At 42.1% G+C, this 17,137-nt stretch overlaps 1 protein-coding gene across 4 annotated transcripts in view; it reads right to left on the bottom strand.

The window, feature by feature from the left end:
• SH2D4B (SH2 domain containing 4B) overlaps positions 1-17,137 on the bottom strand; it is an 81,029-nt gene that overhangs the window by 50,148 nt on the left and 13,744 nt on the right. For all 4 annotated transcript variants that reach the window (XR_003002578.1, XR_003002582.1, XR_003002581.1 and 1 more), the window contains exons 2-3: positions 6,247-6,406; positions 5,014-5,161 (exon numbers count right to left, since the gene is read on the bottom strand). Coding sequence is in view for 1 of the 4 variants with exons in the window: in XM_024740271.1 (XP_024596039.1) it covers positions 5,014-5,161; positions 6,247-6,406 (308 nt within the window). In the remaining 3 variants the exon portion in view is untranslated. The remainder of the gene's footprint in view (positions 1-5,013; positions 5,162-6,246; positions 6,407-17,137) is intronic.

The raw sequence follows: 17,137 nt of genomic DNA, 5'->3' as shown, positions 1-17,137 counted from the left end.
CCCCAGCCCCCACCCCTCTCCCCCTTCTGGGTGGTAAAAAAATAAAATAAAACAAACAAACAACAACAAAAAACCCCCTCAGCACAGGCATTCCAAGCACATTCTCTCTCCTCCAAGTCTGCACCTCCTTCCCAGGTCCCCACGGTTAGAGGGTGGTGCCCTCTACCCATCCCTCAGCCTGGGGCTCAGATACTTTGCTCTCTGCTTTCCCTCATCCCGACATCTAATTGATGCCAAGCCTTGTTGATTTCACAACCACCGTTTCTCTCTGCCCATCCCCCTTCTATCTCTCCACAGTCACAGACTCTGTCCAGACCCTTATTTCCCACTTTGACCACTGCAAAGATCTCCTAATTGGCCTCTCTCTCCCTGCAAACTTTCATCACTTGAATCACACCATCCCCACCAGTTATCCTCATAAAACTTGATCCAACCATGGCCTTCTGTATCCTCACAGGTCTGCTTTGCCCACAGAAAACAGTCCACCTCCTTAGCGTAGCATCCAAGGACTCCACAGCCTACCTTTCCACGTTTACATCTGGCTCCACCCATTGTGTGCTTTTTTCTATGCCCCCAGCAGACCATTCATCGTTCCACAGATCTCCTCTCCATTTCCTGTCTTTGCTCGTGCAAGACTCCTGGAGAGACCTTAGCCCTCTATGGTCCCCTGGGCGTGGTTAGGGCTGAGGGCTGCTCATAGAGTTGTCTCTCCCCTGGCACCCTGTAAGCTTTTTGAGAGCAGGGAGTTTATTACTACCACCACCACCTTCCCCCAAACAACCTGCACTTAGGTTCTCAGGGGGAAAAAAAGGATTAAATTAGATGAATGTTATTGCTGCATTGCTGCATGCAAGACTCACATTATGTTAGAATCTTGGTGTTGAAAGACACATAAAAATTATCTTAACCAATTTCTAGCCCGATGTATAAATCCCTTTGGCAAAGCTGTTGCAGTTATCTATTGCTAAGTAACAACAAGCTATCAGCAAATTTAGTGGCTTAAAACACAACCATTATATGTGCTTGTGATTCTGTGGACTATTAATTCGGGCGGGGCTTGTCTGGGTGGCCCTTCAGCCCTACATTGTGTCAGCCAAGGTCAATCACTTGGTTGAGGTCATTGACTGGAAGAACCACGAAGGCTTCACTCACGTGCCTGGTGCCTCGGTGTTCCTCCACGTGGCCTCTGTTTGGCTCTAGCCTGGGTGTCCTTGCAACTTGGCAGTCTAGGGCAAGGAGGGCTTCTCATAAGGCAGCTTCCAAAAGTGAGCATTGCCAGAGGGGCAAAGGTAGAAGCTACAAATCTCTTACAGCCTGTCCTCAGAAGTTACACAGAGTCACTTCCACTGCATCCTACAGACCAAAGCTCACCACAAGGCCGGCGGAGACTCAGAGCATGGGAAGCAGACCCCACTTCTCAAAGGGAGGTGAGGCCAAAAACTTACCGAGAGGCATATTTAATCCACCACAGAAACCTTTTCAGATACTTTCAGCCTACACATAACCATTTCCTGTGATGAAGAGCTCGTCACAATACACGGGTAGTTCATTTACAGACAGCTCTGACAGAAAATATCCCAGCTCATAAACATGGACTGTCCAATGCCAGAGTCTGATCTGATATTCCTTAATGAGCCCCTCCAGGGCCTCAAAGATGCTACCTGCATTTCTGAGGCTCCTCAAAATGCAGACATATCCATCAGGGTTATTATGTATATTAAACACATCCACACTTAGAAAATTAATTTTTAAAACCCAAACAAACACATAATAACAACAACCTTCTTTGGAAATAACACCAAAGCCTGCATTTGGGTCCCTCAGTGAACCTGATGCCTGGCCACAGAGCTTTATGATCCTTCCATGAACCCCGACACAGAGCCAGCCCACAATCTATATCTGTCGATCACTGAGGTCCTCAAGAAGAACATCAACCAGAAAATCTCTGCTGGGAACTGAGCCCCAAGACCCCAGCTCCACTGAGCTACCCTCCCAGCATCTGGGACTCAGCTCACCTCTAGGGAGGAGGGAGCCCAGATTGGAACAGGTGAGTTTCACTGTTGGAAACATATAAAAAGTATTGTTTTTGGGCTTCCCTGGTGGCGCAGTGGTTGAGAGTCCGCCTGCCGATGCAAGGGACACGGGTTTGCGCCTCGGTCCGGGAGGATCCCACATGCCGCGGAGCGGCTAGGCCCGTGAGCCACGGCCGCTGAGCCTGTGCGTCTGGAGCCAGTGCTCCGCAACGGGAGAGGCCACAACAGTGAGAGGCCCGTGTACCGCGGAAAAAAAAAAAAAGTATTGTTTTTCTTCCCCAGCAGATTTAAATAATCATATGCAAAATCCAACAATACAACCTAAATACCTCTCCACTGTGGATTAGATCTGAGCTACTATTATGGAAACATATTGTTAATTTCAATCAGTGTGATAATGATTATTGTGGCTATGACAGGACATGTCCTTTTTCATGGAAGATCCTTGCTGAAGGGTTTGATCAGGAGGCAGCAAACTGAGGCTCCCAGGCCAAACCTGGCTGACATGCATTATTAAAAGTCTCACTGGACCACAGCCACACCCTTTTGTTTATATATTGTCTGTGGCTGCTTTCGTGCTGCGATGGTCTGGGTGAGTAGTTGTGACAGAGGCAGACCCAAAAAGCCCAAAATATTGATTATCTGGTCCTTTACAGAAAATAGTTTGCTAACCGTTGGGTTAGAGTTACTATGTCTGCCACTTTCTCTCAAATTGTTCAGCAAAATGACAGCAACCAAAAAGTGCATACATGTATCTGTATGTGTGTGTGTGTGCCTGCGTGCATGGAGAGAGAAGGAAAGAGAGTGAAAATGTGGCAAAATATTAATAATTGGTAAATTTAAGTGGATAATATGAGTATTCATTTTATTTTTCTTTCCACTTTTCTTCAAGTTTGAATTTTTTTTTTAAATAAAGTGTTTTAGAGTAAATATTGCTTCACTTAAAAACTCAAAAGATGGGAATTCCCTGATGGTCCAGTGGTTAGGACTCCGTGCTCTCACTGCTGAGGGCCCGAGTTCAATCCCTGGTCAGGGAACTAAAATCCCACAAGCCGTATGGTGCAGCCAAAAAAAAAAACACTCAAAAGAATCTCCTAGAAAAAAATGCAACTCATAGGAAAGTTAACTAAGGAGATCAGTAACAATATAAATATATAAATAGCAATTGCAATAAGTTTAAAAATAATGAGCACAATAGCAATAAAAAATATTAAACCTAAAGTTTAATTAGAAAAGAAATGTAGGGCACCTAAATAAAACAATAAATTTTACCAAAGTCCAAAAATTAGAAGCCCACAGGTACGTATGTCATTGAGAATGTTTGGGATTGGGTGGCCAGTGCATTTACAGGTGTTTAAAAAAAACCTATATCAAAGACAAAAAAGAAGCTTTGAATAAAAGGAAGAACATACCACATTCCTGAACAAGAAGATTTACTTGTTCATATTATAAAAATGTTCATCCTCCATAAATACAGCAATAGCATTGATGCAATTCCAATAAAAAACACCACGTTGCTTTTTTGATGTTGGGGGGAGGGGGATAGTGAGAAAATATTTCAGAAGTATCTCTAACAGGAAAAAATGGATGAGATTAGCCAAGGATATTTTAGAAATGAAGAGTAATGATAGACTCTGACTTTAATAGATGGTGAAATTTATGTTAAAGCTGCATATAATTAAACAATTAAATCTGGCTCAGGAATAATCAGTCAAAGAAGAAAAATCCATGAAAAGACCCGAAAGTAAGTAAGAAGTAAGAATCGAGGCAGCAAATCCAGTGAGAGGAGAAAGGATGGTTTACATAGTAAATGATGTTAGGATAACGGGCTAGCCATTTGGAAGAAAATAAAGTGAGAGCCATACATCATACCACACTCCAGAGTGAAGAAAAATTAAGTGCGAAGAAATGAACTAACGAAAGATATATAAAACAATGTAGATTAGTATTTTTATAAGCTTGTGATGGCACAGATCTTTCTATGCATAAAACAAATAATAAAGAAAATGATTGATATAGTTGGCTAATAAAAATTTTAACCCTCTGTACATCCCAAACCACTATAACCAAAATTAAGAAAATAGCAACAACAACAGTGAGAAAAAATATTTGCAATAGAAATGATATTAAGGGGTCAATGTCGCCATTACCTAATCATTATGGGGGGAAAAGTTTTTTAAAAATTCAAAAATGAGCAAATGCCATTAATATACAATTCACAAAATAATACAATTGTTGAGATTCAGCATGATTATCATTTTTTTCTTTTTGTTTATAGTATTTTCTGAGCTTTCTATCCCCCCAAAATGTATTATTCCTGTAGGAAAAAAAAAAAAATCTCAAAAGAGGAACCAGGAAAAAATTTTTTCTTTTTCAGGAAACCTAAGCTTCTTGCCAGAGAACAGTAAAGCTCCTTTAACAGCTCCAAACTCTCTCAGAATGAGTAGATATGCAAGGTTACAAACAACCTCCTATCGTGGGCAAAAAATATACATTTTTCATCTCCTCGAATCCTCCAAAAGTCTCAGGTAGGGTGTCGTTACTACCCTAATATTACAGACAAGAAAGTGAAGACTCAGAGAAGTTCAGCAAGCTTCCTAAGGTCACACAGCAGTAAGCAATAGAGTTGGAACTGGATCCCAGGCTGGTCTGACCACAAACTCAGCTCTTTTCAGGCCTTGTTTTAGGACCCTCGGGTTGGGATGCAGAGGGATAAGTTCCGATCCTGGCTGTGTCCCCAACCACCAGTACACACAGCCTTGGCAAGTCTCTTCCCCTGTCTGACCCTGATTTCCTGATCTGTTCAAGGGGAAGTGGATTGGCCCAAATGGTGTGTCAAGTTCCTTGCTGCTCAGACATGCCAGATTTTTGTTCTCATAAAGCACTCATTAGCCAAGGACCGGTCCAAACCAGAGATCAACCCCAGGGGCCTGGGGGCTAGAACAGCTGGCCTCACACAGATGCCCAGGCACCGGCCCACCTTGAATTCCTCATGGATGCGCTCCTCCAGGGTTTTGGCAGCCTTGCGGTCCTCCGTCTCCACTTTCCACTTCTCCACCAGGATCCGGGCTTTCTCATTGGCCAGAGCATCCCGGAACTTCTTGGTGATCTCTGCCTCCTTCTGTCTCCTTCCAAGAGAACACCAGCAGGTATCAGGAGGTATGGGAAACTGAAGGACCACATGCCAACAGAGCTTCAAATAAAAACCATGCGCAATCATTCTTGGTCTATCAGAACGGCAAATATCTGAGGTTCACAAAACTCAGTGTTAGCAAAGGTGGGGAGTATAAATCACCAGAATTGCTCTGGAAGCCAGAAGATAAAACCTCAGAAACCCCATTTCTCACTCAAGTTTACAAAGGTGTAGGGAAAAGCTCATCAGAGGGTTTTTATAACATAAAAAGTGGCAAACAACCCAAATGTCCCTCAACAAGACCAATAAATTGGGTTTCTCATGTAATAGGATACTATACAGTAATCTTAAATAACACTGTGGATCTATATTAATCAATTTATGAAGGTGTGAATAAAGCAGCTTACAAAGCATGTATTGCCCAAATGCTCACCATGGTTATCTTAAGTGGTGGGTATTGAGTTGTTATTTAATTGATTCTTTACAGTTTTCAATGTTGGTTACACGTTACAATTTTATGATTAAAACACTGTCATTAAAAACTGGGGGAAAAATGTTAGAGTCGACTTCATACAAATTTCCAAGTCTGGCAAAAAATATGTCAAATGTGGTTTATGAAAGAAGTCTGACCCCCCAGTATCAGTAGGGGCTCAACTGTCCATCTTGTGTGAGAAATGGAGGTAACATGACGAGGAACAAGCAGATTTTAAAAGTGAATTCAAATTGCTCTGCTGTCCTTGGGACAACTCAGTGAGGAAAGAGGCAAAAGGATATCATACGCATTATCTCAGTAAATCCAACTACATCCATATAGAAAAGGTGTTGTGATGCCCAAACCACAGATGTGAAAACTGAGGCCCTGGATCAGCTCACCACGAATTAGTGGAGCCAGGATTTGAACCCACAAGGTCTACCTGATGTAAGACTAGTGCTTTGGTCCCCTAATCTTAGCAGAGCTCCAAACAGCCAGCCAGCTGCCTGGAGCCCCCTCCCTCCCACCCTAACCTATTGTCCTTAATGTGAACCCACCCCAAGCCTCCGTGTTCAGGACCCGCCCCAGTACCACCTGGCACCTCTCACCAGAGCTCCTCCGCCTCCCTCTGTGCCTGCAGCCGCGCCCTCTCTGCAATCAGCTCCTCAGAGATCTCTTCATAGGGCTTGTCTCCAGGGCCTTCTCCCATGACCCAGACCCAGACTTCACCATCTGCCCCCAGGAGCCACTGGATGTGCTTGTCACTCGCTGCCTCACAACACAGGAAGAACAAGGAAGGAAGGAGAAACAGGTCTGAGTTGTACTGAGTCCGGAATGACCTGGGCTGGCCAGGGTTGCACAACCACCACGCCACCCTACAAAACGTGGTCATCTGCAAAGAGGATGCCAGAGAGACATTGACCTGAGTGCAGGTCCATGGCCATCTCCCTCTCCCACTCCCTCTAGGGAGCAATATGTCAGCCAAGTCAGTCTGCTGGAGCAGGTGTTCAAAGCTGGAACTGGGGTCCGAAGCCCAGAGACCCTGAAATCTTCAGCACAGAAGACATCAGGTGATAGCACTCACTGAAGGAAGACTTGTGTCACTCCCAAGCCAAGGCAGTTAGGAGCCCGGGAGTCTTTTCTCTCTCTCTCTCTCTCTCTCTCTCTCTCTCTCTCTCTCTCTCTCTCCCCCTCCCTCCCTTCCTCTATCTCTCTATCGATCTATCTCTATCTCTATCTCTGTTTCTATCTCTATCTCTATCTCTATCTCTCCTGTCCACTGGCTGGAAATAAGGAATTGGAGACGGTGTCATTGCAAGATGAAGCAGCTGGCCCCTGAGTCTCCCTGACCCACATCAGCCTGTAACCTGAGCAAGAAATAAACCTGTGTTGGATTAAGTCACTGAGATTTTCAGTTTGCCTGTTCTAACAGATTCCATTGATAACCATGACTAAAATGGAAATCTAAAGTGGGGTACTGGCTGAAACAGGAATGTCAACTAAGTGTCACTGCCCTACCAGGGACGTTTAGCAGGCTGAATGGCTGGCGATCCACGTGATGCAGGAGCAAAGCACCTGGTAAATTTATCAGACGCTATCACTGAAAAGGCAGACCCTCCTGCCTTCTGAACCTGTCCCCCCTAAGGGAAGATACCGGAAAATAGAACTTGGGTAGTGGGTTGGTTGCTAGGAGCTGTGTTTGGCAAGATGTTAAGTTCAAGGAAGAATTGAGCACTTTGCAAGTAGAAATGAAAGGGAATAAAGAGAATATAGAAATCCGGGACTTTGTAGGTTTGGAAAAGCCATCTCTTTCTAGGGCCCAAACTGCAAGAGATGGGATTTTTAAAGGTTTTGCATGAGTGGCCCAGTAAAACTTTTAAGGTGAATAAAGGGCCCTAGGACACAGATCTCTGTGATGGTCATGAGAATGTGCTCCATGGACATCCCACAACAGGCAGCATAAGTGACTGTGCACTCCAGCTCCTATGCCCTTGTGTTTGCCCAAGGCCATGCTTCCAGAGGAGGCTCCCAGCCTTTGACTGAGCGTGGCAGGCTGGTTCCTGGGAGACATGGGACTCCACTGATGGGCAACTCCCCGGAGGCCTTGACAAACCTTCCCTGGACTGCGTGGCTGCCTGGAACACCTCCAGCCAACCTGCCATCCCCCTCTCCTTCACTCAAGGTCACGCCTGCACTGCCGTGCCACGGCTCTCCCAGCCTGCTCCTTTTTCTCTCACAGGCATTTCCTGAACAACAGCCTTGTGTGATTTTCTCCCAACCCTGTCTCTGCCCCTCACAAGCACACTCAGACTGCAATGTCTCACACTTATTTTTCAAAGAGCCTAACGTAGATGACCTTCAGTCGAAAGGTAGAGGCATCAGGGCGAAGAGGCAAAGAGAAACAGGCAATTTGCGGAATACGTCCAGAGAAGAATCTTCGATGTTGCTCCCGGCACATGGAAGCAAACAGATCAGAAGCCTCCCAAGTCTCTGAGTCTGGACTAAAAAAGCCTCTGATTGTTCAAGACTTAAACAACCATTGGGCACCCAGCCTCGATGACCAGGGGGCAGGTTTCAGAGGCTATACTGGTCCAAGGAGGATGCGGCCCTCAACGCTCACTCTGGATGTGGCCAAGGGGAATAATGAACAAGAGGAGCCTCCAGGGCACAGACAGCATCCATTCAAGGCCATCCCTTCACTGCCAGGGCAGGGGGACCTCGCAGAGCCTGACCTGGAGGATTTCAGGATGTTATAGACTAGTGATTGAGTGGGGCTCACACTCCCCCCTTTTCCATAGTGGATATTCTGACCCTGCTCCCCCACTGTACATCATGTCTTAAAGGTGGGCTGTGTTAGGATGACATGTCTTTTTAGCCACATCAGGACCTTAGAGTGCCTAACGCAGAACACGTGTAGACTGTGAACTTCGGGTTGATGCAGTGACCGGGTGAGACTTGCGGGCATCCCCTTAAGGAGGTGGTGAGTGTATTTATGCAGAGAAGAACAAAACAAGTGAGTAACAAGAACGACAGCTTGTGACAGTGACCACGCTATGTCCAGCACCCCAGCTCCACTCCCTGAGCCCACCGGATGACCACTTTTCTCAGGTTCCCTTCAATTCCATGGGGCCATGTGACTGAATTCTAGTCTGTGGAGCGTCAGGGGAAGTGATTTGTGCCACTTTCAGGCTGAGGCTGGTTGCAATCTGAGTGCCTTTTCCACATTCTCTCTCCCATCCCTTCAGTGGGAAATAAACGACTCCAAGACGGGGGAGCAAAAAGCAGCCTGATCCATGAGTCAGTGTTCGAAAGCAAGCCAGGCAGACAGCTACCTAATCCACATCAAACTGTGACCTAATCAGAAATAAACCTTCATTATGTTAACCCACTGGAATTCCAGCGTTTACCTATTGCAGAAGGCAGCATTAATTCCCCCGGCATTGGTATATTTTTAGTATGTTAAAGCAATATAGTAATAGAGGAATATAAGTTTAATTATGACTGACAGAACCAGGGAAGCAACCACTACTAGAATTGTAGAACTTCCAAATTAATAGTGGGCAAAAGTAAATAAGGGGCTTACCAATCCTGCAAAAATACTTAAAGGAAAAAGAGAAAACAACAGAAAATGTGTAGTTATTATAGCAGGCACCGTCAGTTACTTCCTCATCACCCACTCCAGCCACCTTCCTGCCTTACTAAAAACCCCAGTTTGTTTTGGGGAGTAACAGAGATCCCTTGGTTTCAGGAGAGGCAGGTTTCTACCCCAGCCTCAAAGGACAAATAAAATTAGTCTAAACCCATCATGTAAATTTATTCTCCTTGGCAAGTAATCGATCTAGGAGTGACCAGACATCCCCGTTCTTGACAAAGGAGATGCAGGCAGAAGTCCCAATGACAGGGACTCATTCTCGAAACAAAAGGTGAAGACTTCTTAAGGTTGCAGACAAATACTGTTTGATTCCACTCATACAAGGTACCTAGAATAGTCAAATTCGTAGAGTCAGAAAGTACATTGGTAGATGCCAGGGACCGGGGGAGGGGAGGTAGGAGGAGTGGGGAGTTAGTGTTTAAAGGGGACAGAGTTTCAGTTTAGGAAGGTGAAAAGTTCAGGAGATGGATGATGGTGAGAGTTGCATAACAATGTGAATGTACTTAGTGCCACCGAACTGTACAGTCAAATATGGTTAAAATAGTATGTTTTATATTATGTGACTTTTACCACAATAAAAGAAACATTAAAAAAAAAAAAAAGGTGAACACTTCTTAGGAGAAGCCCCTTCACTCTTTACTCGTTTACCTCACCTCCTTCTTCCTGCCTGGAAGGAAGAAGTGATGCCAGGAGCTGCTGGAGGACTTTTGCAGCCATAAGGAAGAAAGCCACATACTAAGGATGAGTAAGCGGAAGGACTGAAGGAGATGGGGCCTCGATGATCTTGCTGACCAGCTAAACTAATCTATCCATTGCAGTATGCCTCTGGAATTCTTATCATTTGAGAAAAATAAGGAACTCCAAGGAATAAAGTTCTGTAATTATTAAATGGAATGTGGTAATATAAATAAATATGAGAGATTTATTTAATTAGGCAACTATTAATCGTGCATTCTGTTACTTACAGCCAAGCACATCCCTAAATGATACAGATAACAAATGAAAAATAGCACAGAATCCCTAAATCCTAAGTATATTCATTAACACAAAAACGGGAACAGAATTAATTTCCCTATTAAAGACCTGAGACTGTCAGATGTAAATAAAAAGTAAAAGACAAACACTGCTTTAGGAAAGACCCTAGATGTTCTCCTTACTGGCTGCAAATAATAATAAATCCTTCCTTGGCGGTGGTGGGATGAATTGGGAGATTGGGATTGACATATATACACTAATAAGTATAAAATAAATAACTGATAAGAACCTGCTGTATAAAAAAAAAATAAAATTCAAAAAAAAAAAGAAAGGAAAAAAGTAAAACCCCACTATTTAATGTCATTAATTAAGTCATCACTTTTTGACCCTACTTCTAACAAGGCATATTTCATTATAGTTTCAGTGTCAATTTTCTCTTCTTTTACTAAATTAAAATTCCACTAGAATGGTCACTAAATTAAATCTCTACTGGTGAACATTCTAACCCTGTAATTCTGGGCATAAGGGTGTTTCACATGAGAGCTGTCCTTAGAAAATGCTACCAGTTATATATATATATTTTTTTTTTTTTTTTTGCCTTACGCGGGCCTCTCACTGTTGTGGCCTCTCCCGTTGCGGAGCACAGGCTCTGGACCCGCAGGCTCAGTGACCATGGCTCACAGGCCTCGCTGTTCTGATCTTCCCAGACCGGGGCACGAACCCCAGACCGGGGCACGAACCCGTGTCCCCTTCATCGGCACGCAGACTCTCAACCACTGCGCCACCAGGGAAGCCCCGCCAGTTATATTTTTGAATTTAGGTTAGATAAGTATTCCCAAGTTTTCCCCATCATGGAAAAACAATAATAATAATAATAAATCCTTCCTTCTCCTGATGGAGAAAAAAAAGTAAAATCCAATTCTGTACTATTTAAATAAAACACACATGTAAAAAAGAAGAAGTTTAAAAATAAAGAGCTAGTTAACAATAGACCATACAAAGGCAAGCAAAAAGAAAGCAGAAGTGGCAATGTCAGACAAAGTAAATTCAAGGACAAGTGTGTTAGACAAGACAAAAAAGAATATTACGTAATTATAAAAGATAAAACCCACAAAGAAGACATAACAGTCATAAAACTTTATACAACAAACAACATAGCTGACAACTGCATAAAACAAAAACTCCTAACAACACAATGAGAATTTCAAAATGCATATATACTCATGGTGGAGAGTTTCGCTATATTTATTTACGAGGCTGGTAGACCAAATAGATTTCTAAAATTAATAATATAGAGGATTTGAATAATATAGTCAACAAATTTTACTTAAGAACTACAGAACTTTACTCCTTAAACACTGACAATATACTTTTCTTCTTCTGATCTTGCAATTATGAGAAAATTTTATAGACCGCAACCTCAAATAATAATACAAAACTTATAAATCAATGGAGTAAAATAGCCATCAAGAAAATATCTCCTAGAGGGCTTCTGGGAAGATGGCGGAAGAGTAAGACGCGGAGATCACCTTCCTCCCCACAGATACACCAGAAATACATCTACACGTGGAACAACTCCTACAGAACACCTACTGAACGCTGGCAGAAGACCTCAGACCTCCCCAAAGGCAAGAAACCCCCCACGTACCTGGGTAGGGCAAAAGAAAAGAGAATAAACAGAGACAAAAGGATAGGGACGGGTCCTGCACCAGCGGGAGGGAGCTGTGAAGGAGGAAAGGTTCCCACACACTAGGAAGCCCCTTCGCGGGCGGAGACAGCGGGTGGCGGAGCGGGGGAGCTTCGGGGCCGCGGAAGAGAGCACAGCAACAGGGGTGCGGAGGGCAAAGCGGAGAGATTCCCGCACAGAGGATCAGGGCCTACCGGCACTCACCAGCCCGAGAGGCTTGTCTGCTCACCTGCCGGGGTGGGAGGGGCTGGGAGTTGAGGCTTGGGCTTCGTTCGGAGCTCCGGGAGAGGACTGGGGTTGGCGGCGTGAACACAGCCTGCAGGGGGTTAGTGCACCACGGCTAGCCAGGAGGGAGTCCAGGGAAAAGTCTGGACCTGCCGAAGAGGCAAGAGACTTTTTGTTCCCTCTTTGTTTCCTGGTGCGCGAGGAGAGGGGATTAATATTGCTGCTTAACGGAGCTCCAGAGACGGGCGCGAGATGCGGCTAAAAGCGCGGACCCCAGAGACGGGCATGAGACGCTAAGGCTGCTGCTGCTGCCACCAAGAAGCCTGTGTGTGAGCACAGGTCACTATCCACACCCCTCTTCTGGGGAGCCTGTGCAGGCCGCCACTGCCAGGGTCCCGGAATCCAGGGCCAACTTGGGAGAACGGGAGAACGCACGGCGCGCCTCAGGCTGGTGCGACGTCACGCCGGCCTCTGCCGCCGCAGGCTTGCCCCGCCCTCCATGCCCCTTGGATAGGGAGGGTGGGAGGGAGGGAGACGTAAGAGGGAAGAGATATGGGAACATATGTATATGTATAACTGATTCACTGTGTTATAAAGCAGAAACTAACACACCATTGTAAAGCAATTATACTCCAATAAAGATGTAAAAAAAAAAACAAAACAGAAAAAAAGAAAATATCTTTCTTAGGGGAAATCAAAACTAAAATTATACATTATCTAGGGGGAAAATTGTAGCAAAAAAACATGGGCACAGATAACAGTAGGCTCAAAAGAAAAATTATAAGCTTAAAGGCTTTTCTTTTTGATGTCCCCATGAAGATAAAATTCTCTTCTCCAAACACAATATAGATGGCTTTGTTGACTCTATTCCAAACAGAAGTGTGAAACAGTGAGCAGGGTGGATGCTCCCATGTGGGTCCTGAAGCAAATAGTGGTCACCAGGAATGAGACTCCTACAGGGTAGAGGGGAATCAAAGTTCTCCAGGTGAGACTGGGAGCTGAGTAGGATTGAGGTCAGATGCTGGTAATGTGCTTGGCAAGTTCATGAAACAGCAAGGAGACCACTGTGGCTGCAGCAGAGGGAGCAAGAAGGGAAACTGGAAATGCAGTTGGAGAAGCAGCAGCTTTCATTCATTCAGTGTGGGAAACAGGGGACAAGAAAATCTGTAGGCCAGTGGGCATTTGTAATAGTCCAGGGGACAGACAATCATTTCTTGGACTAAGATGGTCCTGGAGGAGGAGGTATAAAGTGGTTAAGATTTAGGATATATTCTGAAGGAAAAAGCAATATTTGCTTAAATTTTGGATATGAGTTGTGAAAGAAAAAGAGCAAGAAAACTCTAACTTTTCAGCTTAAGCAATGGAATGGATGGTCATATTACTGAAAAGAGTAACATGAAAGAAACTGCTTGGATAAATCAACATTTCTGTTTGGGCTAAATTAAGTTTGAGACATCTATTAGACATCCAATAGGCAGTTGAATAAAACAGAGTTCAGAGGAGAGGCTGGAACTAAAATATAATTTTTTGAAGGCATCAGTGTATAGATATTTAAAGCCACAAAACTGGACGAGAGCAGGTAGAGAGTGAGTGTAGACAGACAACAGGAGAGGTCAAAGGACTGAAGCCCAGCACACTCCAACACCTAGATAGGAGGAGGACCCCCAAGGAGATGAGGACAAAGAAGCCTGCGAGGCAGGAGAACAACCAAAAGACAGCAGTATCCCAGAAGCCAAGTGGAGAAAGAATTTCAGGAATTAAAGGGAGGTCAACTGTGTCAAAGGCTACTGATGGGTCATTGGGATGAAGACTTGAGAATTGACCATTGGATTCAACAACATGGACCTTGACAAAGGTGGTTTTATGAGTCTGTGAAAAGGAACATTTGGATGCTTGGAAACTCTTAGAGGAAAATATAAATGCATATCATTATTACTTTGGGAAGGGAAGAATTTCTTCTATGAGACATAAAAAAATAAACTATGAGAGACAATGTTGATATATTTGAATACAGATTAAAGCTTAACATTTCTACACACAAAAAATGCCATAAAGACAATTAAAAATCAAGTCACCAACTAAGAGAAGATACTTGAATACACATAACTGTCAAACGATTGCACCAATTAATAAAAGCAATAGTAACAGCTAACATCTACAGAAGGCTTATCTGCTAATCATGGTTCAACATATTTTACATGTATTAACTTATTAATGTCTAGAACAATCTTTCTCTACTAGGGTCCTGTGAGAGAAATAAGCCCTATAAAACATAATTTGAATGGTCATTTTTTTCCCTCAGTTCTCCCAAGAATGGAATATAGATAGTACTAGTCTAGATGCATTGTAGAAAAGCTAACTCATCGCATACAGTGTATCCTTTAAAGCATTTGTTATCAAATAATTTGCTCTCAAGACCCCTTCATATTCTTTAAAAATATTGAGTATCTCAAAGAATTTTTGTTTACGTGGGTTATATCTATCAATATTTACCATATTCAAAATTAAAACTGAGAAAATTTTTAATATATATTTACTTAAAATAATAGCAACTTGGGACTTCCCTGGCGGTCCAATGGTTACGACTCCGTACTTCCACTGAAGGAGACGTGGGTTCAAACCCTGGTCGAGGAACTAAGATCTCACATGCCACAGGGCGTAGCCTAAAAAAAAAGTTACTTCAAAATAAAAAGTTTAAAGATTTTTAAGCAAAATAAAATTAAAACCCAGGGGCTTCCCTGGTGGCGCAGTGTTTGAGAGTCCGCCTGCCGATGCAGGGGACACAGGTTCGTGCCCCGGTCCGGGAAGATCCCACATGCCGCAGAGCGGCTAGGCCCGTGAGCCATGGTCGCTGAGCCTGCGCGTCTGGAGCCTGTGCCCCGCAACGAGAGAGGCCACAACAGTGAGAGGCCCACGTGCCACAAAATAAATAAATAAATAAAACCCATTGGTTTATTTTGCACTTTGAATGGATCTTTTACTCATGTGTGATTTTGCAACATTCCTCATTGGTCCTTGGAAAATATTGGTTCACTGAATCAAGCAGATCTTCCAAATTTATGATATTATAAAATAAAATACGTATTTTATTTTATAATATCATAAAATTGTTTGTTAATATTACTATGAACCTCAGAGAAAAGCCTTTACGTATTGGGAATCTAATAAGTTCATTGTAGCTGATACAAGTTTTCCAAAAATTCTAATTTTTGCTTGAAACCTGGAATTTTATGACTGGAATAAATTTTATCCATTGTTTTCCTTGAAGTGACAGATTCACTTTATTCATCTGCAAATACCCAAGTCTGAAAAAAGACATAGTTTGTCAGTCTTCTTTCAAGTAAAAATGGTATTCTATGAGTAAAGAGGCTAGTTCAGCATATAACTCAAAAAATCACACAGTGCCTTTCCTCAAGACACCCATCATACTTCAGAAATGCTTTATGCATCCTTCCATTTTGTCATATAATAAAATGAATAAGATTTACTGTTTCATCAAGGAGTGAAACCACCATTAATTTTACTGTGAGTGTATTATGATGAAAAAATACAGTCATTTCACTCCTACAAGACTGGAAAGAATAAAAAAGTGTGATGACAAATTCTGATTGTTGAAAAGGATATAGAGCAATGATAATTCTTATAAATTGTTGATGGCTGAAGGCACTGATACAACCACTTTGAAGATATTTGGCAAATATTTAGTAAAGTTGAACATGCTACTCATTATGACCAAGGAATAGCACTTCCAAGTACACACGTGCCCAGAGAAACCTGAACAAGAAGGTTCATGGAAACATTGTCCAAAATATTAAAAATCAGGAACAACATAAATGACTAATCAAGGAAAACAGATAAATAAATTATAGTATGTTCTTATAATGCAGTACTCTATAGCAAGAAAAGTAAATAGGTTTGAACAACACAAACATATCTCCTTAAAAAATGCAGAACCAATAAATTAAGTTAACTTCAGATTGCATACAGTATAATGTCATTCATATAATGATTAAGCAACATATTGCTTACAAAATATATATTAAAGTATGGAAAAGACATAAGGATGATACATGTTGAATTTATAATAGGCTTGCATATGGGGAAGGAGATGGGGAGTGAAATTTTAGAAAGGCATTAAAGTGGGTCTCAACTGTATATGACGTACTTAAATAGAAACAAAGAAGGCACTAAGTTAACACTTAATAAAGACATTATGGGTCCATAAGTACTTATTATATTATTTTCCATTTTCCTATATGTTTAAATATTTTATAATGAGAAATTTTATAAGCTTTATTTAAAAAAAAGATGTGGGACTTCCCTGGTAGTTCAGTGGTTAAGACTCCGCACTCCTAATGCAGGGGGCTCAGGCTTTGACCCCTGGTCAGGGAACTAGATCCTGCATGCATGCTGCGACTAAGAACCGGCACAGCCAAATAAAATAAATAAATAAATAAATAAATATTTTTAAAAATATGAAATAAAAATTTAAAAAAAAGATGTAACATGAATAAACTAAGTTCTCAATCTAAGACATAAAAAAGAACACTAAAATAAAAGCAGGAGAAAATAATTAATGAAAAAAACTAATATTAGTGAATGCAAAGCATATACATTATAAATACAACATAACATTTTTTCTTTGAAAAATGTAATAAAGTAGGAAACCACCTAGCATGCTTAAATTAAGTTAAAACATATATATATATATATGTTGTATGTCATATATATGCCATATATATTTTTTTTTATATATATGGAATGTGTATACAGTATATATAATATATATGGCATTAGGAATAAGAAGACAATGTAAAACAAGAAATGATTAAAAGAGAATATCATGTGCTATTCTGTGTTAATAAATTTGAAAATATAGATATAGGTATAAATCTTCATGACCTTAAATTAGACAATGGTTTCTAAGATATGATACCAAAAGCACAAACAACAAAGAAAA

Source organism: Neophocaena asiaeorientalis, unplaced genomic scaffold (genome assembly GCF_003031525.2).
Source record: "Neophocaena asiaeorientalis asiaeorientalis breed wild unplaced genomic scaffold, Neophocaena_asiaeorientalis_V1.1 scaffold517, whole genome shotgun sequence".
Taxonomy (NCBI): domain Eukaryota; kingdom Metazoa; phylum Chordata; class Mammalia; order Artiodactyla; family Phocoenidae; genus Neophocaena; species Neophocaena asiaeorientalis.
This window is presented reverse-complemented; position numbering and strand designations above follow the sequence as displayed.